Source organism: Micropterus dolomieu, linkage group LG08 (assembly GCF_021292245.1).
Source record: "Micropterus dolomieu isolate WLL.071019.BEF.003 ecotype Adirondacks linkage group LG08, ASM2129224v1, whole genome shotgun sequence".
Classification (NCBI taxonomy): domain Eukaryota; kingdom Metazoa; phylum Chordata; class Actinopteri; order Centrarchiformes; family Centrarchidae; genus Micropterus; species Micropterus dolomieu.
Genome location: NC_060157.1, coordinates 10,591,088 through 10,618,478, shown reverse-complemented (window position 1 = coordinate 10,618,478; position 27,391 = coordinate 10,591,088). Strand labels below are relative to the sequence as shown.

General features: G+C 40.1%; 1 protein-coding gene across 4 annotated transcripts in view; it reads right to left on the bottom strand.

The window, feature by feature from the left end:
• The window catches only part of LOC123975697 (ankyrin repeat and SAM domain-containing protein 1A-like), a 76,779-nt gene that overhangs the window by 10,542 nt on the left and 38,846 nt on the right, over nucleotides 1–27,391 (bottom strand). For 3 of the 4 annotated variants that reach the window (XM_046057374.1, XM_046057377.1, XM_046057376.1), the window contains 2 exons: nucleotides 23,546–23,615; nucleotides 20,126–20,241 (listed from right to left, as the gene is read on the bottom strand). In XM_046057374.1, the coding sequence (XP_045913330.1) occupies nucleotides 20,126–20,241; nucleotides 23,546–23,615 (186 nt within the window). The remainder of the gene's footprint in view (nucleotides 1–20,125; nucleotides 20,242–23,545; nucleotides 23,616–27,391) is intronic. The other variant, XM_046057375.1, reaches the window with a different exon arrangement.

Sequence of the window (27,391 nt, the reverse complement as noted above, 5' to 3'; positions counted from 1 at the left end):
GGTTACAGTTATTGCATACCTAATAAAGTCAGAAATATTTTGCTGTTAACCTAATGTTAATCTATATCGATTTTTAGCTAATACTAATACTATGCTGTTCTAAGCAGACCAGGTGGCATGCAGCAGATGATAGAACTAACATTATAACCATAGGAGACTTGAGACTTGACTTGGACTTGCAAATAAGGACTTGTGAGCATCTCTGGTATCAGCGTGTGGTGAAATCACTTTCTGACCCTGTTTGTTTAGCATGGGAGGTTGGCTCTGGTTCAGGAGCCACAGAGGAGGCTGCATGGGCTATTTTAATGAACTCCCTGCTTCAGAGTGATGAATAGGTGTGTCTGAGCTCAGTGTCTGCTCCACCCCTTCAGAGGGTTCAACTACCAGGGCAATCTTAAGCAGAGCCTTATGCTTCCCACACACATATATAGACAAAAATATTCATGTATACAAATAACAAACACACAGAAAACACATTTGCACGCAGAAATATGCACATATAAAGATTCAAACAATCAATGCAACAGTATTCTTGGGATAAAAAATCTTATTCCTGGCAGATGAGAAATGCTGAAAGATGAAAGGGTATATAAATATAACCCTGAACCACACAATGATAAATAAATTACCTTGGTACACAGAATCAGAAGACAATTACCTAAGAAAAGCAAGCTTATGTTACTGTTATATTCCTTCATAGCTATCTGACTTCATCGCTACAATAATGAAAAACAGCAACAGAAGAGATTAACGCAGCTCTACAGGTTGCCAACAAGTAATGGCTAACACAATGTCAGGCTGAATGAAGGATGTTAAACATTAAGGTAATCCAGTTTGATTATCGGGATACTTCTTGTGTGCATTACTAGGAAAAAACATAAAGCACACAAAGTACATTTACAGTTGTGTGACCCCAATGTGTGTAAAGAGTTTCTTTTCAGTAAAAATAACTATGGTTAACTATAACTTATTTTCCTAGCTCTGGCCATTGGTTCTATCGTTAAATAAAAAATTATATATATATAAAAAATTGCACACACCAAAGTGATAACATCTCAGAATGGGGTGAAGTTGCTAAAGATAGGACCAGTGGGTAAAAAAACATTACAGCAGTAACACAATCCGAATCAGAATATTATCTAGATAGATAAAACTCATGTTGTAATAAACCATAGTTGTCCTTTAAGAGCAGTGTTTAGCGGCCCCTTGAGAGCATTGACATTATAATTACTTATAAGTTCACATGAAACGTGTTCCTAAAAATAAATGGATAGTTTCATGTTAATAGTTTCATGTTGTAAATGATATATAGCATGAGGCTGGAAGTATTGACCATTATTAATTAATGGTAGACATGGTAGACCATTGTGTTCAAAGAAGTTTCCACATATACCAAAATGCCTTGGAGGAAGGATGAGCAAGAGCCATATAGTATAGGCTTCCATCACTGTAGTCTTTTAGTATTGTCTTTCTTTTTTGTCCAGAATAGATGAAAGAGACAGTTTCTATAACATATCACAGTTCATTAGCAGTGAGCCAGAACCGTTTAATTTTCTTCCCTTTTCAGTGAAGATTTATTCTTCTCCTCACAGCGGTCAGGATGATGTTCTGTCAGATTCTTACAGTTGTGTCATAGAACATGCTCTTTGGAAAGTACATGCTCTGTCTGCAGCCGAGGCTTCCCTGGCTTCGCCCCAGCATGCCGTTAATTCTATGGAGGCTCCACAAACTGTTAACTGTCAAGCTATCAACTCTCTCTCTTCCTTCCTCTGTCTTTCCCGCAATTCTTATAGGCCTCATTTGGAGATAATAGGCCGTACAGGGGAAAAAGTGCCCTTTTTAATTATCCAGAGAATTATGAGGTTTGAGTTGTTCCCAAATGCTAATACATAGATCGCAGCTGTGCATCTTTGCATAAGGTGGAGTATATTACCCTTCCATTTGGCCTCTGTTGCTGATGGCTTACAGCTGATCTTTGCACACCTCATTTGACAGGAAAATAAGAGGCTGAAAAGCTCTGCATGAGAGACCTGTGAAAGTAATGACATTCTGAGATCCGACTAGGGATTAAATGCCAGAACTCACACAGCTAATGACAGAAATGAAAGATGGAATCAATCAGGAATTCATTTTGAGTAATAAAAGTTACTGATGAGGATGATTTTATGGTAGTGACTCAAACTCATAAATCAGAACTTATGGAATTGCTCAGTGCAAACGATTCTTAGAGTATGATTTAACTTACAGTACATTTTAGTAGCAGTTTGTGAAGTTTACAACTTCAGGACAATTCAGTGTTATAAGTGGTTTACCTCAGAAAGTGTACTAAACTTTATAAAATTTATTTACATTTATTTTGCTGCTGTCTTCTGAGGCAAACTGGGCCCACCAGCAACTATGAGGAGCTTAAACGCACACTACAAAACACTGGCTTTTACAAAAAGAGGATAAGAAAGAGACCTTAATCTACTTTCTACAGGATGGCCTGAATGAACTTGATGGGCGAGAGCATAGACATATTGTGCATGATTCATATACCCAAAAGTGTTACAAAGCACTGACTCTAAAGGCAACAGTTTGACAGAAGCTAAAATATACTAAACACTCTGACTTCAAAAATCTGACCTTAAATGTGACGCGTTTCTGAATCTATGTTCCAACCACCCGCGTGGTACAATATGAGTGCAGGTTCCAGCAAATCAATAACATTCACAATCCTCATTAATTACAGCTGCTTTGCAGAGTTACACAGGGTTTCAAATCACCCACAAGTTCTATATACAGTCCCCAAACAACACAGTGGTGACTTATTTATTTTCTTCTCTTTAATTCTGTATTTTTTTCTTGGCTCGCTTAGCTGCTACTTTGTCAGCGAATGTGGGAGACAAAATAATTGCCTCTATATTTCCTGAATTGATTTCTTGCACAGTTCTAATACAGTGGTCAGGCTGGCACTCAGGCATCCATGACAGGCCCTTGTGCTACAGGCTTTGTGTTTCAGGGGGAAAAAAAGCACTCAAGAGTCAAGCCTCTTTTTCTACAGGCTCGTTTTCTACAGCTTGTTATCAAGGTCAAGCATTAGCAATCAAAACAGAAATCCCTTGAAGAAAATCCATCCATCCAAAATGCAGTTGAAGCACACACTGTAGGTAACTGTTAAAATTATACTAAATTATAAAAAAATTTTATATAATTAAAAAACATGCATGAAGGTCACACACATTCAAGGAAAACGAGAGCTGCACAGTTTCTGCGCACCACATAGCACACAGACAACATTACAACAGTCAGGCGAGTTTGACCACAAGGTCCTCCACAGTCTGCTCTGGATCCAACATCTCTGCTTGTTTGTTCTCAGTGCATAATATTACAATAAGTCTACGCAGCCTCTCTGTCCGACTGCATCCCTCAAAGTTGCTTTCTCCACCCCCTATTTTCCCATGTTTTTGTGTATAAGTGGGTTATGGGGACAATATTTTTTTGAAATTGGTCCAGTATTGAGCAAGCTGCGATACAGGGCTGCAATATAATCCTTGTAGGCAATTGTGTCCCATCAAAATACATCCCCTAATATACCTGTTTTTGCTACTGACAGGCTCAGATTGTTATAATACATGTCTGACAACATTATGGAAAGGATCCCTACAGAGACAGACCTTTCATAAAAGAATAAGATCCTTTTGGTTGAACCCTTTTTTTGTTTTATCCCTTTAAACCTTAAGCCATATAATAACATAACCTAATAAAAACACCAAAGTCACACAAAACACAAACAAACTAACCGATTGAGGCAGCTGGTAGACCAGCAACTCCAACGTTTTTTATTAAGGGAGTCTGGCGGCTTTGAACGGGGTGATATAGTGGCTGTTTCTGGTTAAACAAAAACGATTTTACTCTTTAAAATGTTGTCAGACAACCTGAGTCTGTCAGTGGCAAAAAACACATTAGTGGACGTACTTTGACGGGGCGCAATTGCCCGCAAGAATTACGTAGCAGCCATTTTTTTGCTGCTGCCGACTGTGGCTGTTTCCTGGAAAGTAGAGCAGTAGCAAACATTTGTAATTGTATTTCTTATAGCATGCAGTTTCTCCAACTAAAATTTAAAAAATGATGAGGATGAGATGATGAAGTAGATAATAAACTCCTGTTTTGCAAAAAAAAAACTCATCCTATAATCTACTCTTTTTAATGGGTAGAAAATACCGAAAGTATGATTTTGCAGTCCTTAATTACTTCACTTTTCATCTTGTTTTACCCTTCAAGTTGTGTTCCCTGTGGTGAATGTTCAGTATAATGACCCCCTAGAACCTTCCCTTCTGTTACAGACTGCTCTTTAAATTTAGCATTGGCACAGGAGGTAACCACCACCCACATAGAGAGCTGAATGATGGAGAATACGGGTCCCGGCTACATAGAAAGGATATGAGGACAGAAGTTAAGAGTTAAAAGGACGGAGAGAAAAAAAGAGAAATGTATGTTGCCTACTTACACCAGTCTCAACTCCTGTGGTCTGGCCCCTTGTCGAACAGTCTGTCCTCTTAACAGGCCAGTGGGGTGAAGACGCCCTTTTACCTTATTTGCACGACTTCATGACATTTGTGCAAAAAAAACATCACATCCTCTGTGTGAGAGAGGGAAGAGACGACATGCTGGATTGGCAGTGAAAGCAGAGAGTGAGTGCAATAGACCTCTAGTGTCAATGGAGGCATCCATTAATGAGCAGGCTGGGAATGCGTCCATCCTGACACACTCTTCACCGGGGTACAGCAGGAGGTTAGGCCAGGGCCACAGACGGCTGGGGGACATGAATAATTGAGGTCCCTGTTTTAAATGTTTAAATGAATTAGGGCCAGGGGAAGAGGTGTTAAGAGATGTACAAGAGGGAGGAAGGGAATGGCAGCAAAAATACTCCTATTATTTATGTCTGTAATCATGGTGCAGAAAGGTGTTCTGTGTCAGGAGTAAAACTTGCTAAGTCACATCATTAGCGTGGTGACACAAGTGCATGCTAAGTCCTGCATAGCATTAGTTTTGACTACTCTGACAGACAGAAATGCCCATATTCTGACACAATTCAAATACACGCATGTGTTGGCACAAAATTTCAGCCTAATTCTCTGAGTGCTGACCTGCAGTGAGGTGACAATATTCCATTAATAGCAAGTGGAGAGATTTGTAAAGACTCAAAGAGAGACCTCACAGTATTAACGCCAGACAAAGACATCCTATCAGAATAAGTCCAACCTCACTACCTGAACACCTCAGTGGGTGAGGTCCCAACAAATAAGAGAGCCATGTTTTCTTTCTTTCCGCTGTGCATAGTCCCATTTTACATCTGGTAACCTTTCATTCAGAAAAAACAAAGACAAGTATCTCCTTCTAATAAGGCATCCTAAATTACAGCTAGTGGCATTATTGATTGCTAATAAACATTTACTAATACTTTACAGAACAGTTATAAATTATTACTAAATCCAAATGTGAAAAATCTCTGACTGGTATTTATCATCCAACATGATGTTGGATGGCTCGTCTGTTCAGCAGGAAGACCTCTATAAATAGCTTACTAATGTTTGTAACTGTAGACTTGATGCCTTAAAAAGTTTTATAGCCAGTAGCATTTATTGACTTACTAACATAACTGCAGATTGAACGGCTTATCAGAATGTAATAAATGAATGACCCTTTATTAATGACTTACTGACTTTAGTAACTGCAGACTTGAGTGTCATGAGGATAATGAGTTTTTCACTTTCTAATGAGCCATCAGTCTGTAATTATAAATGCTAGTAATTAATAAATGGATTTTGGTCCAGATGCTGATTTTCAGAAGGTATGTGGGTCCATTGACAAGGTCTCCCTGATGAACTAAAGAGCAGCTACAACCTGGCAACAACAAAATTTTTTAAATTTTAGGCTTTTTGTCTGAGGCAGACAGGAAATGAGGGAAGAGACAGGATACACTGTATGACATGCAACAAAGGGACCCGACTGGAATGCCCCCAAAAGTTGTTCTTATTAATGGCTTATAACTGATCTATATGACATTAATACATTATTTTTTCATGACATGGCCTCTTTGAAATGTGAAATTCACTTATGAAGGTATATAAATGTCTATAAATGTTTATATTCATTGATATTTCAATAGTATTGCTCATTATTGCTTTTCATTTGTTGCTGATTTTTCCTTTCAGACATATAGCAAAACTACTTTTTCTTGGTATTCGTATCACTTCTCACCGTGCATCTGGAAAGGAATGCTACCTTTTTTCTTTTCTTAATATACACTATTCAGAAAACACAGATAAAAAATAAAGTTGAGCCAACATGCAGTGTTCATGCAGCAATCGCAGTCACTCAATCAGGGTCTGGAAAAGTAGCTCCTTCCGGCCTTTTGTACTTGTCGCTCCATTTCTTTCTTTGAACTACTCTCACTTTATTTGAACAGATTTCAAGGTACTTGAGGGGCACAGTGTTTCACTAAAGGTTCTCAAAAAAAATTTTATCTGGTGATGAACCCACAATTTAAATCAGTTCCCTAATGACACAATGTATAACTTAATAAAACACAAGTGCCACAAAACCTATTTCAGTTCGATGTTTACTAAATTGTACAAGGGCACAGTGTGTGACACTACAGCAGCTGATATTTGTACCAGCCAGTTGTCAGCAGGACACAGAGAGTAAACAAAGCACTACTGACTGGCAGCCGTTCCACTCCACAGAATCCAGTAAAGATGCCTCAAATTGGATGCAAAAACAGCACACTTAGATTTCAATTTCTCCTCACAGATGGGAGCACCACGCACGTAGGTTGCTTGTGATGTGTCACCAGTACCTGATACTGGGGAGTAAACAATGATCAAATCGACACAGTCCCAAAGAGGCAACACACATGCTGGGTGCTCTGGGCTTCCACTGGTTTCTGAGACAGAAGAGACAGAATAGACAGACAGGCGGCCAAAAAGATGAGACAAGAGGTATCAGGCTCCGTCGATGTGGGTGGCTTCCTCCGAGCTGCCAATGCACCACTGCTTCTCCTCACGGTTTCATTTTCTCCTTCTTGCCCTCTCTTACACTGAAGTCCAAAGCCCAAGAGAAATTAGTCACTCCGCACGCTGTGTGTGTGTGATCATGAGTCTGTGTTTGAAGAAAAGAGTGAGTGCAACAGAACAGGAGGGGGGAGAGAGAACAAAATTGTTTTCCATCCCAAGGCTTATAATTTCGCCTTATATCTGAAAATTGATGCTGGTCTGAAAAAAAGACATCAAGAAAAAGAATCAGAAATGTGCTGCAGTTACAGGAAAAGCCTCGCTGTACAGACTGTACGGATACAGTATGGCCACAAGAGGAAGGACTGAAAATTATAAGGGAATCTACAAGAGCCTCTAAGCTATGCCTCTAAGAAATGTTCAAGACAGACCCAGTTGCTCAAGGGCAGGATCAATGCTTTCAGCAGGGTTCAACATATGTATCAACATTTACTGTATTTTACGATTCTGAGTTAAACTGGACTTACGCTTCTGTAGAGGTACATGTAAACATCTTTGCATACATACACAGAGAGGGGTGTTATGGGCAACTGTAGGTCACATCAACTCCTCTGCAAGGAGACAAACATACCTCCCAAAAATCAACAATGCATTGTGCGGACCTGCACGTTTCACCAAGCTGATTGGTTGATCCAACATCCTTTTGGGAAGTTTTCTCAATTTTTTCTTTCAGAGTGTTGGTATATATTTCAACACAGTACTGCCACAAGAGATGTTCTAGCAGAGCATATAGAGCAATATATCCTCTTAAAATGTCAGATGTTGTGGTTTGTTTACACTGTCACAGAGGTGAAATTGATTTCAGTTTCCTGATTTCTTTCATGTTATCTTTACGTTGTGTTTTTTTTAAATGTGGCACTTGTTCCTACTAGAAGACACTTACATTTTACGTATAAAGTGTAAAACAAACACTTATTTGAACATGTCTGAACAGCAACCATGTATGTTAGCTTACATGCATCCCTGAGAAGCATAATTCCAGCTTCAGCAAAAAAAGAAAAATACATAACAAAACTGTTGGCTGCTACCTAGTAAGTGTATTGTAAACATAAAGCCTTTATGCTCTTTCCAACAAGTTTTTAGGAAGTGAAATTCCACAGATGTTAGTGAGGATTGCTTGTTTTTACTGTTAATACAGACAGTGATAAGTCGGTCAATAATCTACAGTTAGCCTCCTGCGCACATCATTTTCCAGCCCCGTACTTTGATAGCAGATGTGAAGGACCAGAGTCCAGTTCTACAGAAGTCCCAGTTTCCAGTGTGGCCCTGCCAGATCCTGTAGCTTACTGCTTTGTTCAGCCTTTTGTTTTTGTTATACTCTACTGATTTCAAATTATGACACTGGGTTCCTATTCATAGGTTATATTTACTGTTACAATACATTACTTTAAGTCATACAAAACAACTTTTACATTTTGTAACTCTTCAATATATTAGAAATAATTTTTGCTATATAAAATTGATCATACTAAATTTACATTCTTGATTCATCAGCTTATTATGTTAATTGAATATAGTGTGATCTAAACTTAGTTAACAGCTGTAAATGAAAATTTTTATATGGTACTATAGGTTAACATTTTGCATATGTGTCAGTAAAAACTAAAAAATTAAAATCTGATGTTATATATTTGTTTCATTTAGACATTTCCTCAAGAGATAAAAGTGACATTCACTGAGAAGTTACTCTATTATGAAAACCAAAGAATTATCTGCCCACTGAATAGTTTTGAAGCCCTGTAGACGGTGATGTGGGCACAGGCGGCTTACATTGTTGAGAAGCACTTATTTACCACAGGGACATTCGATTAGCTCTGAGACCTCAGAGTTTGCATCACAATTAATGATACCACCTAGTTGGATTCATTGTTACTCTGTGCAGGTTATTTGTTTCGTCACTTACCCACAGGTTGGTTTGGATGTGTGCACATTCTTCTGTGTTCAAACTAGACTTAAATCAGAGCAGCAAACAAGGCACTCTTCAAAAACTAACGTAAGTTCAAGTGTAAGACTCCTTATGTATCTTAAAGTATAAGGTAGAAAGTGAAAATACTCCTGCACACATAGAAGTGCACTGCATAATAACTTTTCAACATTTCATATGAACCATGAAACATTTTTGGGAGCATTTTCACTTTTCAACTCTGCCGCTGTCTGGCACCAGGTGGGACATCTGATCCACGCTGTGACTATGGAAGGAAAATAAATGAGTAATAAATGTTGCAGGTAGTTAATGTAAAATATAACGTTAACTATAAAAGATGCCTCAGTTTGGTTGACACTACTATTATGTCACATATTTGAGAGAAAATGGAACAAGGGAGCAACACCTCGATATATAGATGACAGTCAACAACATGTTTTTGTGTTGTCCTATGAAGACAGACAATGTATTATCAGCTGTCAAATATCCAGTAGCCATAACAATAAATGCCGATTCATGGTAACGTTAACGTTAGTCTCTAATAGGGCTGCACGATTTGGAAAAGTCATTTTGCGATTATTGTGGACAATATTGCGATTGCTGGAAGCTATGCTATAACTCTCGTTTAGTTAGCACACGCTATATGTATGTTTTTTTCGGCCCTTTGTTTACTCACTAAAAGGACATCTGAATGGAATTAACAGTCTCGCTTAATCATTTTTAGTTATAAGCTGATTCTCCTACAGATTTGATTAAAATGGAACAAATGGTACTATGAGTCTAAAATGCACAAAAAATGACATTTTGAAATGTTTTTCTCAACTTGAAAAACGTTAAAAAAAAAACAATATTTATAACAATAACTAGTAAAACAGATGTAAATCAGAACAAGGGGAGCATGATGCTCTACGGAGGAGGTGGATAGAAGGAGCAAATATTGCCAAACTGGCACTGACTAAATCTACATCTGCCTAATGCAGATCTCTATCCACAACCTGGAGGATAGGAACTAGTCTACATGAGTGTATTAGTGTAATATTATAACATTAAATAAAGAGTATAATGTTCAGTTAATAGTATACTGTTAGTATAACAATAAGAGCTATATTCATTATAATTTCATAGTATAGTTAGCCTAATATTTTACCACTAGTTGAATATTAAATCCAATTACAGCGGTTTCATTTCTGTGGGGTTTTTTTATTTATTTAATCCTTGTGCAAGAAAAAGGCTCTACATTGGTCTCTAATTTGTTAATGCTACGTAACTTGTCAATAATCATATTGTTCAACATTTGAAAGTTTGCTGTGGCACATCAAACTTTTTTTAATGTCCCGCCCCATCCAGGCTGTGATTTGTCGGTTAACGAAAAGTGAAACTTACAGGCACGTCCGCTTTCTGAAAAGTTGAACATGTTGAACAACAAAAGGCACCGATACAGCTAACGTTAAATGGCTAGCGAGCCAAACCCAAACCTTCCTTATCTTCTCTCAGTTTTCTTCTGTCTTATCTTCAACTGTCGACGATGTCTCTCTGTCTCTGTCACAGAGTGACTGGAGCACCGGCATTTGTCCCGGTACTCTGGTCAATATTATGTAGCTGCAGTACTGGAGACTGCAGTTTCAGGACCCCTGCAATCCTGAGACCGCAGTTCTAGGACCGTAGTTCTTTTGCGACAGCGCCATCTAGAGTGGTGGTGGTAATGCATAGCAACACAAAGGAGGTTAACCCTGTCTGCTAACACGTCGGCCGTGAGTTCGATGTGCGCAGCTGTAGGGTTAACAAGTCAACATGCATATAATCAATATCTTAAGTTTAGGCACACACTCGGTGATGGCTGTGTTAAGGATAATTGGCTTCGGGGGGCTGTCAAGAGTAACATAGCTAGATTGCTAGCCAGCCAGCCAGCTAGCTGGCAGTATCAAAGTAAACAAGGGTCCTAGAAATGCAGTTCCGGTCCTAGGATTGCGGTCCTGAAACTGCAGCCTCCGGTACTACGGTAGGTTGTTGCCAGTGCTCCGGTCAATATTATGTAGCTGCAGTACTGGAGGCTGCGGTCTCACGGTAGGTTGTTGTCTTAAGTTACTCGCACACTGCTCAGAAATCATTTTTCTCATTGCACGTAGGCTTATCTGTTTTTAGGGACACATGCGAGAGCCTGGTGTGGGCGGAGATAATAAGCATACTGCAGCACACACAGAGAGCGCCACGCACACTTTTTCTCATTTATTAAATCGCACACTTTTTGCGGTTATGTAATTGCACACGACGACATCGCGATTGCAAATGCGATTACTTTATATGCGATTCGATTAATTGTGCAGCCCTAGTCTCTAGTCTAGTGTGGCAAATTACCACATATTAAATCTTGTGTAGTATAACCTAAATAACAGAGAAATAGTTACTTTAACTGTTGTTGTATAGTTTCAGGTTAACTTACCTCCAGGATAAGTTGGTAACGATGTGGCCACAGGCTACCAACCTCGAACCAGACATGCTCCAGGTAAAAGCTACTTCTGCTAACGCAGAGTAGCATATAGCATTAGCTCCTAAGCCTGAGCTAACTTGGTCATGTTGAACTAGGCGGGCGTAGTTCCTCTTTGCCCATTTTTGGTTATCTGGACACTACGTCCATTGTTTTATACAGCCTATGGTTAAGTCACATAAGTAATGTTGTTATTTTAAGCCAAACCATTACCTTTTCCTAACCTTAACCAAGTAGTTTTGTTGCCTAAACCTAACCAAATTACCACATTTCGCATTTCACAACTTCTGTTTCAAAACGTGAACTGCTAGTTTTATTTTGAAAGTTTAACCGGACATTGCATATTTATTATTGCTATCTTGACCAGACGTTGCATACTTTTTGTCATTAACTTAACCATGGAGCCCTACACATATAAAAATGACCCTAAAGGGGTACCCAGGGAGCTAAAAAGCTACGCCCAGGGGTTTTGAACAAGCATCCATATGTGACGAGTTGGGAGTGATAATGTGTTGAATTATAATGAAAAAGAAATTTCAGATTTCAAAGATACAAATGAATTTTTATGTTGAAAAATACTACTAATTTTGTCAGTGGCATAGTTACACCCTGATAAAAGGGGAGTACTTTCTCACCTTATTTTGCATCCATATGCTTTTACAATTTATTTTTTACACAACACAATTTGTTATATGTCTAATATAATATCTCTAAAATTCTTGTATTTTTAAAATATTATTTTAAAGCATTCACCAGGTGTGTAACTTTCTAAAAAAAAAAGTAACAATGGGCCCAGTTGACCCCTTCACAGACAATACTTGGTGAAATGCTGCCCATACTCAAAAATGTTCCCTGTTTGCATTGGAGATAAAACTATATTTACACAAAATACAAGGGCACAGTAGAAGCCTGTACATCCCTCACACATCCTTCATCAGTTAGTCACATTAAAATGTGACTGATACATCAAACTGTAAAAGAACAATTAAAAGGGAAATGTTCCGTGAGTATTTATAGTGCAAGTACATTGTGCACATAACTGACTGATAGAGGAGGTATGTTTGAACGGATAATAGAGAAGCGTGAACTGTAGCTACCCTTGAGCTCATTCTATCATGGTAGAAAGATAACACAAGTACCCAGTTTTCTGTTTCTCATTCTGATCTTGTACATTAGATCGAGGCTCTGACGTTAGATTCCGCATAATGCATTTAATGACATGGGTACATTTCTTTTGAAGATAGCAGCGTGCTTTGAAGAGTCTGCAGCTCTTCAATTGCTGGGATCTGATGATGTGGAAACCTGACCAGCCTCCACGTTGGGTCGCAAAATCCAGCCTACCACCTATTGTTCATATGATGAGGGATAGAAGAAGGCCCTGCCAACATCATGTTAGCAATCCACAGGAGGAAATTGTCTAACTTTAATTAAGAAAATACCAACCCTCCTCTAAAAACCAAAAGGGGAGACCTTTGACATTAATTGCCTATTTGTTGGTTGGAGTCTGGTTTGTTTAATTATAAAAACAACAAGGTCGCAATTCTCCTGTTTCCTCAATAAAGAAATAACAAGCGTAGAAAATAATATGCACATTTTTAAACCCTGTAATTGCAATTTTATACAAAATTTTCAGTCTGACAATTACAGGATGAGGTGGAGCTTGACAACAAACCAGAAAAGAGTAGGAGAGAAAACATAATGCTAAGGACCATCAGGCATCTCAGGAGAGAGAGAGAGAGAGAGAGAGAGAGAGAGAGAGAGAGAGAGAGAGAGAGAGAGAGAGAGAGAGAGAGATATGCATGCATATGCATGGGTGAAATCAAACCTGGGTCTCCGCCTTGTACGTGGTGCGTGCTTTACCAGGTGAGCTTACAGGTGCCCCAAAAAGCTTTTATTTCTAAACTCAACGGTCTGACAGTCAAAATCAATTAGTTCATCTTATTGACTGTAGGACAGAGAGCCATAAATGCTAACTGTGTTACTTCTAAAGACGGGTCAGCAACTATGTTAAAGTATCATGATGCTCTATTGGAGCTGCTGCCTCAGGAACAAATTGTGACGGCTCAGGGCACATGTGGCTGACTCCTCAATATGAACCTCGAGCTAATCCTAAAGTGCTCACCTCTGCGCGCACACACACACACACACACACACACACACACACAGCGGGATAGAAGAGACGCTGTCTGTAGGTCAAACCTGACAGCCTGTTTTTCATGCAGATGCTGAAACAAGGGGTGGATAGGATGAGCAGGGGGGAGCAGCGACTCTGTCAGTGATAGTAAAACAGTAAAAACCGCAGAGTAATCTGTGTAATGCTGCTTGTAGAGTCACAATGTTAATCAATAATTTCTCAGAGTAAGCCACTGATATACAGTTTTACAATGATACAACATTCAGAGAGCATACATATGTAATATGAGCAGACTGGTTAAGAGTGCATGTAAGAAAGAAAGACAGACAGAGAGAAGGAAAGAAAAAAAACAGAAGAACAGATAAACAATGGAAATACAGAAAGAAGATCAGGAAGACAAAAGATGGACAGACAGCAAGGCAGTAAGAAAGAAGAACATTAAAACAGACATAGAAACAAAGAAAGAAAGAAAGACAAAAACAGACATAAAGTAAGAGACAAAAAGGTGCAAAAAGAGAAAGAAGAACAGGAAGGCAGGCAGACAAAAAGGACAGAACCACAGACAGAAAAGTTAAGAGGAAGTTAGGAAAGTTTGGAGCTACATGAGTGCATGAACTCTCCAGAGAAGTAATGTCGGTCATAACTATGGTGAAGCACGGCCCCTAGTTAGAGCTCATATTGAGCACAAGACATCACAGAGCCACTCTTTTGCTTTCTTAATACCTCGCACCAAACTGACAACCCAAAGCCCATTATCTCTGAGCAGCAACACGCTGATCGCTGCCTCTCCAGCTGAGGATTGAAACTATTTGGAGAGCTGGATGGATAATAGCACTTTCACAGTGCACGGATCATTGCATTACTGTCCCACTGGAGATTAACTGATAAATGGCTCTGTGGGGGGAAATACAGCTGTAACAGACTGTATCTACAGTCTTTGCTCCCATTCCCTGGGTTGTTTTCTGCACTTTTTTTGAATTTTAAGATGCAGTTTTTGATATGCATCACTGATTTTAGCAAAGGAAACGACCAATTTAAATATGTTTCACTGCAGATTTTGTGGCTTATCAAAATGTTAGCGGTGAAAAAGTAAATTGTGTTATCAAAACAAAACATCTGTTATGAAAAAGTCCTTCTGGGCCAAGTGGGTTTGATAGACACTGACATTAGCGCTGAAATGATTAGTCTATTCATTAATCAACTAGTCGATTCACTAACAACGATTTGTCTGTCTGGTCTTTGAAAGGTAGCTGAGTTGATGAAACTCCCATCTCCCGCAACATACATATTGAACTCACCTCTGCTTATCTTGATAAGCCATTTATCACCACACAAAGACTTTGAAAACACAACACTGTTTTCCCTCACCACAGGCTCAGCAGGTCTAAAAGTGAGAGTCTGTTAGTTGAGGGAAAGCTTACATCAGCACAACATGGGTGAAAAGGATACATCATCTAGCAGTGTAAACTAGGTGGGGTTTTTTTCCTGTGCGGCCCCATCCATCTCTCCTTTCCCCTGTCCTCTCATTAAAATGCTTCTCTCTCCTCCGCCTATCCAGAGAGCAGCCACAGCGGTCCCTCTGGTTTAAAGCACTCTGAATTCAGGCCAGGGGCTTGAAGGCACGGATCACTCGTCCCGACTGTCTAAAGGACAGCTAACCAACAGCACTGAAAATCATAGTTTGTCCTCCTGTCATAAGTTCACAGGGGCCAGTGAAGAAAAACAAAGGGAGGAAACTGTGACAGAATGTGCAAAGATAATAAATAAATGTTTTAAAATGAACCATGTATTCAATCCAATTCCTAAACAACTGTTTTTCAAATGGGTAAATGGACAACGCATCGCCACTATTACCCCGACAGAAAAATCAATTAATCCATTCCCAATCCTTGCGCTTCTACCGCATGATGCTATTACTGAATTTCCAATTTGTCTGCAGGCTTTGGTGGCATTGACTCTTTCCAACATAACAGCTTTGCATTTATCTAATGGCAGAAAATAACAATTAGGACAGAAAAAAGGGGAAGAATCACCTTTGCTGACATGAAACCTTAAAGTAAACAACAAAAAGTAAAGTTGTTCTTCTCTAGCTGGCTCCATGAGTGCTTGCTTCAAACAAAGCGCTATCCCTGCAGAAGTTACTGTTGCCTCGAATACAAACTAACTTGGAGCTCCTCCGGCTGACCCTGTCACAGCCGACGACACAGTAGAAAGTAGAGCAAGGAAAGAAGGAGCCCTTTTGTTTCAAAAAGCATTACTTGTCAGTACCAGCGAGGGCTGGAGAGCTGCGTGGCCGCGCAGAGCTTGTTTCATTGGGACATTTGCTCCACGAGTCGGTAAAAAGTATCTAATTGGTTTCAGAAGAGGCTTGTCTCTGCTTTGTTGCTTGAACACAATACAATCACTGCTGTTATTGATCCACTTTTAGAGCGAGCCTGCAGGGTACACAGAGATCACAGCGGTCTGAATGACAAGTGTAAACACTGTTCAATTAGTGATCTTACTCCACATTGGCTACAGCTGACATGCTTTTCTCAAACATTGTTTTTAAGTGTACTTCATATGCACGTTTGATGATTTGAGCTTTGTGACATGGTGCATTATCCTGCTGGAAGTAGCCATCAGAAGATTGGTACACTGTGGTCATAAAGGGATGGACATGGTCAGCAAAAATACTCAGGTAGGCTGTTGCATTTAAATGATGCTCAATTAGTAAGGAGCCCAAAGTGTGCCAAGAAAATATCCCCCACATCATTACACCAACTCCACCAGCCAGTTGATACAAGGCAGGATGGATCAATGCTTTCATGTTGTTTACGCCAAACTGTGACCCTACCATCTGACTGTCGCAGCTGAAATCGAGAATCATCAGACCAGGCAAGTTTTTCCAATCTTCTACTGTCCAGTTTTGGGGAGCCTGTGTGAATTGTAGCCTCAGTTTCCTGTTTTTAGCAGACAGGAGTGACACCCAATGTGCTCTTCTGCTGCTGTAGCCCATCTGCTTCAACGTGTTCGACGTGTTGTGCGTTCAGATGGTATTGTGCATACTTTGGTTGTAACGAGTGGTTATTCGAGTTACTGTTGCCTTTCTGTCATCTCGATCCAGTCTGCCCATTCTCCTCTGACCTTTGACATCAATAAGGCATTTTCGTCCACACAACTGCCGCTCACTGGATATTTTCTCTTTTTCGGACCATTCTCTGTAAACCCTAGAGATGGTTGTGCGTGAAATTCCCAGTAGATCAGCCCGTCTGGCACCAACAACCATGCCACGTTCAAAGTCACTTAAATCCCCTTTCTTCCCCATTCTGATGCTTGTTTTGAACTTCAGCAAGTTGTCGTCACCACGTCTACATGTCTAAATGCATTGAGATGCTGCCATGTGATTGGCTGATAAGCTATTTGTGTTAACAAGAAATTGAACAGGTGTACCTGATGAAGTGGCCGGTGAGTGTATGCATGTATGCATGAGTTTGTGTGTTATTTAGAACTTATAAACCAATAAATTGTGAAATCATAAAGAAATCAATATGAAATGTTATGTTTTCACTCTTATTTTCAGAATAAGAGAAGAAAAGTTTTATTGGAGTTCAGTTGATGAAATACAGATACAAAATATGAATCCAATAAAAAGTATGTTGTTATGAAAATAAGAATGAATAAATAAACTTTTACAAATTACTGGTTTATTTTCATATCTGACACAATGTATTAATTCATAATTCCTTAATATTGAACATTTTGGGGCTCCCTGAATCTGGATACTACTAAGACAATTAAAAAATATCTGTCTGGTAACACAACAATGGAACAGAGTCTGTTCCTGTTCTATCCACTCTGATGCACAAGAGCACACTGAACACACTTTAGCAACATTTAGCAAAGACAAGGTGACTCAGAAGGTAATTTTCATTTCCAAATGTAACCAAAAGGTGATTTTTAAAAGGGTCAACATCGACTAAGGGAAGGACACGTTGTTTAAAAGGTTACAGCTTTTTTTTTTTAAAACCTCTAGGTATTTCAGGAAGCCAGGTGGTCTGTAAGCCGTGTTTAAAGAGAGAGAAATTGCCAGCTCTCCGCTTAGAAAAAAAAAGAGGAATCGGGGCTGAGGAAGGAGAGTGTGAAAGACTAGAATACAGCGAGAAAGATTAAACCCAGAGAGCAACTTCAGAGGCTTCAACACCGAATTAAACATGGGTGTTGATGACACCGGGTGAGAAGGAGAGAGGCAGATAAATGGAGGAAATGCTCTATTCACAGGTTATGTAAAGTAGGTTAAAGATTATTCACGCAAGTACCACTGTATACTGAAATCAGTCAGACACAGCTGGCTTCTACAGCTATAGGATAAATCCGTGCTATACAAGGGCATCAAATTTTCACATTTATTCTGTTATCCAACAGCATAAAGTTTCCAACTTTGTCGATATGCTGTTATTAAGAAATAGATGAAAAAATGGATGGACATTTTGGCCGCCTCTCACCCACTGAGTCTCAGTAAGACTAAATCTGCTCTCTGAAGACCAAGAAGTCCTAATTTACACACATTAAATGACAAAAGACACCAATCAACACTAACCCTCATTTGGTAAGACATAAACATGGACCACAGTGTTGTCAGGTGCATAAATTCTCCCCACACCAGGAAAGAAGTAACAGGACTAAGTTAATCCATCACTACTGGAATCACTGAGAAAAAGGTGACCCATTTTAGGTTACATGAAGTTTAGCTGCAGTTGTCAACTGCCGTACTGTAAAGACTGTACACTTTATTTTATTCTTTTCACTTTGGGTTCAGATTCTGCTTGTTTTTGATTTAATAATTTCTAAGCCTGTGTATGAATGTATGAATGTTAACTGGCAGTTATAAACACAAGGGCACAGATTTATCAAGAGGCCAAACGTGACGTCTGGATGTCTTGCTTCCAGGCACACTGGTCATAAAAAGGAAGATAACTTTACTCTCAATGTGCACAACAATTTAATTAAACATAACCCATCTTTAGAAGGGTCTCACTTCAGAGACAAAAGGTGGTCCAACCTCTTATTCAGTACTGAGTCCTGTGAATACTGTGGCTCATGTACCATCTTTTCATTTCTATCATTTTAAAATTGTTTCTTTTGTGTTCTACAAACTATGATGATTTAAAAGAGTTTCAATTAAATAGCTCAACAAATATGGTGTTGAACCTTATCAAATATTAGTGCTCAGTTTTAATGTGTTTAAATTTGGGCAGCAAGGTGGACTATTTAATTAGTACTTACTCTGATTTCTCCAGTACTACACAGTAAATGTTTTTGTCAGTGATTTAAGGTTTCTTGGTAGACAATAAAGGAAGTTGGTTCAAGTGCTAGAGTTGTGTTTTTTTATATGGTTTGAAAATGTATATGCAGCATTCTGGCTTGTATGAATATCATGTGTGATAGCCATAGTTGGATAAATTCCATAAGACAGTAGTAAAAACTATTACTATTAAACATTCATACTATTGTATATGTGAATGTTGCTGAGAGCTGTTGTCTGCCTGTCACGTTTTCTCACCAAACAAGTGAGATCAGATCAAGTGCAGTGTTTAGATGGGATGAAAACCAGCCAACACATGGCTCTTCAAGAGAAGGTATACAATAGGCCTGACGGAAGAGGAAAGAGTTTTCATCTTGACACATAAGATGGCTGTCTTCATTTCCAACATGCCCACTGGCTCAGCCTACCAGCTGGGTCCCTCATTGTCTCCTCCATCAGTCCTCATTACTGACAAAAGCAACAGAGCCAACCCATGGTGGCGTCGCACACCGTGGGCTCTATAAACTTGTCAGCTTGGCAACAGCATCCCATCGCTCACTGAGACGCTCCTCCATTCTGTCCAGGCATCAGCTGCTTCTCAGGCAGCTGGCCCACTGACCGTAAGTGAGAAGCCACGGCAGCAGCCTCCTGTGCTGGAGACGGACTGTCTGGGAGGCAGAGAGTGCGGCATAAACCCGATTCAACACACACCCGGGCATAATATAATCAAAGTAGCAGTAAACTAAATATTTGACAGCACATATCAAACTGCGTAGTGTTTAGTTGAACGGATGTGTAAATCTAGCAAACATCAATGAATGCTCTTGCCAAAGAGACTGTCACAAGAACCAGAGGAAAGGTTCCGTCATTGAATGAAGTAGTGAATGGTGAATTTTATAAAGCGTGTGATGTAATGTGTGATATTGAATTATGTGCTGATGTTTGCATATAATATTATGTAACTGCAGAAAAACAAGTCAGACTCATGATAAAGTGGGAGGGGTCATTACAGGATTTTAGCTATTTGAACTTAAGACGAAGCTAATGGGATCATCTCACTGCTAATGGAGGGTGGCGTCAATTGGATTAATGAACACAGACACAAACTGGAGTTAAGTAGGAGGAAGCGGTGAAAGACAAGAGGGAAAAGATAATAAAAGTGAGCAAAGATAATGTCAAATGAAGAGTATTAAGGTCAATTAAGGTCATTTTGGACATAATATAGAAGAAGTGAGGAACTCACCATGTAGTGCAGGTCATCAAAACCATTCAGGAGTAGTTTGCTCTCGTACTGCGGCAGCCCCACGTGCTCCAGCCAGTCTCCCACAGGCTGGTCCAGCAGCCGGCCTGCAGCACCTGCTGACAGGGGAAAGCGCTTCAGGAGGGAGAAACCTTTCAGCCGGTAGCAGCGGCACTCTGACGATGAGACGTGGCATTGCCACATCATTCTCGGCCAGCAGAGCCGCACGCACCAGCAACAGGAAGGCGGGGGAGACAGTGTCCTCTGTGGACAGGGCGTCAGCTCCCGCGGGGAAGCGGGGGCCGAACCACAGTCACCCAAGATGGATTAAAGTACCCCTGATCTCAGGGGTGAAGGTGATTATAAAAAGGGGATATGAGCTGGTGGACTACCAGCTAATATGCTCTAATTCCTGGGTATGATAGTCAGCCAGTCATGCCAACACATTTACAATCAACAAGATGCTCCCTCACTTAACTGTTGCAAAGGTAACAAAACATTTCATATCCTACAATCCAGAAAATGTCAAAATGTTTCACGGCAGGAGGCAGAATTTTCTGTCCAAAAACAAAAGCTTGCAGCTTATTTAATTAATCCCCAGTTTCGTAATGAAGACAAAAAGGTCATGACAGTGGTGGAACTTTTCCAGGGATGTGTTTCAGCCACATGGAAAGTTCTTTGGAAAACTAGTCAAGAAGCAGGTTTAATCATCAAACAGGCTCATCCCTGATTCACCCAACCTGCTCATCACATAATCCACCACTCACAGTCCAAACAGGAATCTACCTAAGAACGTGACAGTGTTCACATGGAAAGCAGCAGGACAGAAAGAAACCTGCGACACAACTGTCGTGAGTTGAGATTGATTGAGAAAGAAGCTGAACAGTGACGGCTGTCAGCAGCCTGAGCCGAGAGGAGACTAACCTATGCAAGGACAGATGCCTTCCTCTACTCGTGTGAACACATTACTGGCATGTTTTCACTCACTTTCAAAGCCAAAAAAAACATATTTTCTAAAGTGGGAATCAGTTACTAGACACTTAAATTTGGTGTAGTTACTTTTACTCGTAATTTTATATCTGCATCTTAACTACAGTTAAAAGTTAACCGAGTAAATCGTTTTTATGCTCATAGGAAAGAGTAACATATCACCTAGATCTGTTTTACCTTGTGCATAAAGAAAACTGACAACTAACAACAACAAACCAATATCAAAACATGAAAATAAATTAATAAGTAAAATGCACATTTTAAAGCTTATTTTTCCCCCCTTTCTCATTGCTCCCTTCATCTATTCAAACTGGTGCAAAACCTGTCCTGCTTTAGAGGAGATTCCCACGTCATAAATCCCATTTTGGTCCCTCCAGAAGCTTGGAAATGTGTCAAGAAAAAAATAAAAAATCCAGTCAAGGATCCAATCAGCTACTTCAAAGAGCACTTTAGTAATAGCTGCCCCCCCAGAATGAACTCCTATGCAGACAACAGAGCCCTAAAACGGTCTCTCCTCAGTCCAGCGGCAGTCACTTCTACAAAAAACCTCTGTAGTCCTCTCGGACCACCTAATCCTACAGATGCAGAGGTGGCGTCCTTCTATTGTCCTGGCTGTTCACAGTTCTGATGCCTGCAGTTCCTCTCTCCTCCCTTACTCACTGTCTCTCTCCCTCTCTCTCTCGCTCCCAGCACATTGCACGCTTTACTCCACTCCTCCCTCTCTCCGAAACACTGCAGGTGGCTGCTCTTTGTCAGCGCGAGCTACCGCTTCAGCTACAGACCTCCCACCCCTCATTACTTGCATGTGCTCTTGAGTTTCTGCAGCTTCTGTGTTCAGCCTTTTCTTGCCTCACACTCGTTTGGCTTCCTCCGCCATCTCTCTCCATCTGATGTAGAAGTCAATCAGTAGAGGGGGAGAAAAGTACAAGAGACTACAGGGACAGAGTCAATCAGAGACATCCCTGCTCTCCAGTCCAACACTGAAAGGCAGCAAACACTAGACTCAATCAGAGAGGGGGAAAAAGTGAGGCGGCTTCTCACATCTCCAGCGAGTCCCTTGATGGCCGTCTGACAGCAGCTTCATTGAAACGGAGTTGTGGGCATGGCGGCTATAAGACTGAGGCTCACATACACAGAGGAGTGGATTCAGACTTTGCATGTTCATAACAGAGAGACAGTGGCAGTGATGGGGCGCTAACTACTTACTCCAGTGGTCTCAGCTTCCCTCAAGTCCACAAAGCAAAATGAGCTCATCCCCTGACATGCATGCTGGTTAATATTTAAACAACTCATTCTAGTGCGGAGCATAACAAACAAGAGGGGTAAAATAAGAAGACAGACAACTTTGTGCCAAGGCTGCATTGCTTGAATATATTAAAATGTGTTAGGCAAAGTGTAAACTGGAGGTGAATGTTGAATAATGTGAAAGCCAAAGGGAAGGAGTCGATTGTTCGGGTTTACTGTTACAGTCCCTGGGCACCATCCATCAACCCTGAAGACAGGCTTTTGAAAAGCCTAAAGAATAACAGCAGGGCAGGTACAGAATCCTTTACACAGACATGACATTACAGAGTGAAAAGCCAGATCTAAAAACGTTTCTCTCAGGCACTTTGGTCTTTAAAATAAAAATACACCTCGTACCTTCCAAGTTAGATTTAGAGATCACAACTTGTCCTGGCCTGGCTGCTTTTGGCTTAAAAGCAAGCTGGTTTGTGTTCACATACAAGAGCAACCACTGCCTTGAAATAAGGACAAGCCAAATTCTCTCATTCTCTAAACACACAGAATGAGAAAAACTATTCAGAAGTGGTAACTTATCATTCTCTGTAGCTGCTATTGTCCATTCCTATCCTCATCTGCTCTATTTAAACAGACCAACTGTCTACCTGCATTGTACTTTTGTACCCAATTCTCTATTGTTAACTGAATCGCAATTTGTTTTCGGGTGCATCCTTCATTGACCATGTCTCCTCCAAAGCACCTGTTAGATTTCCCCTGAGGGCACTGATACAGATCAAATAACTTGGAGGATGATTACAAAGCAAATCCAAGCACATATGGGGTAAAGTACAAAACATGGGTGCATAGCACACGTTTTGAGGAAATGCAGGCAACGAAAATACATTGTAAATCTGCCCACTGAAATCTCTGACTACAGCCAAAAAATGTTTTTACATTTAAACTTGCAGCGTTCGCAGTAAGATTCACAAGAGATTAATAATACAATAGTGGTGAAATTTATTACAGAGGTGACTAAAAACAGATAAAAATCAGCACTGAGAGCTAAAGAAAAATGGCCACTCCTTCAAACGTTCAGCTTTCATCGATAATTCATTTTTGAATTTGAAATAACACACTTAGATTCTAGGTGCGGCTAACATGAATAACACAATTATTCCCAGCATGCAATGGGCAAAAGTTAGCATACTCTACCTGGTGTAGCATATTGCTGATCTCGGGAAAAATCAATGCCAGCGCCAATCAGTGTCATGATCTTCTCGATCTGTGGACAGGAACAGAAGAGAGAGGTAAGATCCTGGAGGAGCCATCGTAGTTTAGCCTCCACCTTTCACCAGCAAAAATACAGAGATCGGAAGAGCACACGTGCCTTAAACAATACACCATCAAACGTTACAGTCACCCTGCAAATGCAAAACAGCATCATGGGCACCCTTTACCGAGAGAACAGTTAGGGGTTTTAGGTGGACACAAATTTTTATTGAAGGGCATTGTAGCAACTGTGCCATGGTTGATTATCTTTACATCTCATTTATGGCCACAGCATTACAGTCATTTCTATTGGCTCTTGACTGCAGGTAGCAGATTTAAACAGACATCCCTGTCTCACAATCTGATATAAATGATCACAAAGAAAACGTTTTGTCACGGGCAACCAAGCTAAGAGCAAAAGACACAAAAACAATGTTAGATGATTGGTGCTTTTCATATATTTATAAAGGGAAAATACCTTCTAGTTAAGTTAAACTATCTGTGTCATAATGTTTGCTCCAATAACAATTAATTTTGTTTCAAGGCAACTCATAATACAAAGCACAGAGATCCTGAGAAGAAAGAGCTATAACCGAAAAAAGCCCAGATTTCCTGCAGTTTTCCTGCATATGTTTCATTTATCTTCCTAGAATGCTTGGGAATATTACTAGGCTGTTGTTGCCAAGCATAGGCACTGATATCCACGTCATATAAATGTGGAAACACACAATAAGAATACTGGAATTTCCTTCATATGCATTCATGATTGCACTGAAGCCTCAGTGGGCAAATGAGCTGCAATATTATACATATATACACATATATCACAGCAGAGAAACACAGCTTGCACTTTCAACCAATTCAAAGTATGCACTGACATTAGGAGGGCAGAAAATGAAAAGGTAGAGGCTGACAGTGCTGCCGTCACACCTGCAAAGTACTGTCACTCCAGCTATCTTTATTTTGCCCTTTTGGAAATATTTTATCTGAAAGCAATTGTTTTGCCACTGGCTAGAGAGTAAAGTCCTGGCTGCTGCTCTGAAAGCCCCCAGACAGGTTATATGGGCCCATTAGTATAATAATATGAGGCAATAAAGTGCCATCAGCCGTTTGTTAGATTCTCATCATCAATCTGTATGTGGATGTTTAGCAGTGAAATGTTATGTAATTGGAAGAGAAATGCCAGTCAGAGGAGCAGAGACAGAAACCAAAATTTGAAGAATGATTTATCTAATTAAATTTGCTACTGTCAGGCTAGATAGTTAATAGTAAATCAAAGCTTCTAGACTTGCTTAGAAGAAGAAATGAATAATCACTTTGATTATATCATTCCAAAAGGGTTCATGAAACCTGAAAGGATCCCATCTACCTCTACAAAGAACGACCCAGAGGATGACAGAACCAAACCCCAAAAAGGACAAGGAGATATTTATATGAAAGTGGACGTCTTACGCAGGAATTAGATCTTCGTTGTTTTGTGGTGGGAGAAGTCGTCAGTTTCTGCTAAGAGAAAATTCAGGTTTTTGTTTTGACTTCCATGTGTACACCTACCTACACTGTACCAGCTATTTTCTGGCAAGGGGGATGTAATCATCCTGTTTTATACAAAAGATACCCTACACATTTGGTGCAGAAAACATTAAACTAAATGCAATTGAAACAAGATCACACTCGCACTGCGCTGAAGCATGTAGTACAAAACACCTCCTATATGCTGCCTTCTCTGTTATTTTCATCTTCAACATTAATCCTCAGCTCCCGATAGAAAAAATGCCTAATTTCTAGGAGGGAAAGGAAGAAACGAGCGGTGTGAGATAAAGGGCAGTGGGAGGATCACATTATTTCAGTTATCCATCTGCCCAATGTTACTTCTTCAGACTGTTTGATTAGAGTCCTGCATATTGACCAGATGGTAGATTAGTCACACAAGCTCGACAAATAACCTCCATCTATCCGCACCACTTACCCACAACATCAGCCAGCATTGCTCTTACCTGAGCAAAGACCCAGATGATTCAGCAAAAGTAGGTGGCTACTGTTTGTATGAGAGCGACATTGCACGAGTCAGTCAAAATATTCACCACATACTTTTGAGGAAGTGGTCAACGGAAAATAGCATTTCCTCTTGCAGACGCAGATAATCACGCATAAAATTAATAATAAAAAGTACATGGGATGTTGTATTATGTTGTACCATGATTTTTCCAGACTTGTACTCTCATCGTACTATAACCAGGCAGATGTAGGATAAACAGCTGGGGGACAGGGGAGGCTGGGCGTTACCATTTGGGGAACAATGGGTGACACTGAGTGGGTGGTGTCCTTATTTGGGAGTGGGTATAAGAGGTCACCAGCTTTTGTTTTTTTCACCCTCCCCACATTAAAGGACATTTTAGGGAATACTTTTTGGCGTTATTGCAGAGATAAATGAGAAGATTGATTCCACTCTCATGTATTTTCGGTAAATACGGAGCTACCACTAGCAGCTCGTTAGCTTAGCTTAACACTGCGTCTAAAGGTAAAAACATGTGCCTACCAGCACCCTCTGAAGTCACTTAAATAAAGTTAAATCAGATCAATACAACCAAAATAAAACACGTCAATGTGAGCTTTAAAAGGGGGACAGAGCCAGGCTAGCTTTTTCCTTCTGTTTCTAACAGTAAGCCAGGCTGTCTGCAAGCTGTAGGTTCAAATTTATTGTACAGACATGAGTGGTATTGATCTCCTCATCAAATTCTCAACAAATAAGACAAAAGAACATTCCCCAAAATGTTTAACTATTCCTTTAAACCTGCAATAACAGATTTTTTTGCTGCGTGTGAACATAACATTGAAACATTATCACCTTTTTAGCTCATTTATAACTGTTAGCAAACAGTTGCTTATTTACACATTCATCAGTTACAGAGCAACATAAGCATTTATTTGGAGTCGTGTTTGTCAGTCACCTGATGTATGTACGTCAAATATTCTCCTTTTAGCTCTGTTTTTGGTTTCTACCAACTCCTGTGGGAAATATCTGGCTCTTTAGCTGCAAAATACTCCACTATGTTCACCAGCTAGTCGCTAACTGTGTCTGTCTGGCTTTTTTACTGTAAACAGCTGCATGCTGCTGTTGACAACGAGAGCGGTGAGAGTGAACCAAAACAGTAAAGTGGCGGACCGAACAGCTAAACAATGAGCTGAAACTTGTAAAGCTCCGTAAAGCTGAGGGCAGCTGCAGATTCAAAATAATAATTCTCTGTAGGTTCATCACCAGAGCAACCCCTTTCACATGGTCACACTGTTTACAAGATAATTTGGTTTTGTTATTATTAAAATATGGATTATAGTCAATTCACTGCTAATAATATAAAGAGCATAAATAATAGGATGTAAAGGTGTGTGTTCAGTTAGATATGCCTTTTCTCTGTTTTGAATTCATTACATGGTCTCAACGTGTCACGTTTAAGTTGGCCTTATAGTAACCTAAATTATTAGGCCTCAGCAGGACAACAGCATCAGAAAGCTGCTGATCAACACTGGCATTCATCAGGGGTCCAATATCTAAGAGCACACATGCGCAGTGGCTGATGTCTATACTGAAGAGAGGATAATGCTCCTGTCAGAGACATCACACCTAAGCAATGAGCAGAGGGGGGACAACAAGGATCTCTGACATTCAACTCAACCGAAAGTTACTTCTTTAGCTCGCAGGAGACAAGACATGTATTTGTAAATACAGAGATATATACACATATAGCAGAGATTGTAATACCCCCCCCCCCCCCCCCCCCCCCCCCCCCCCCC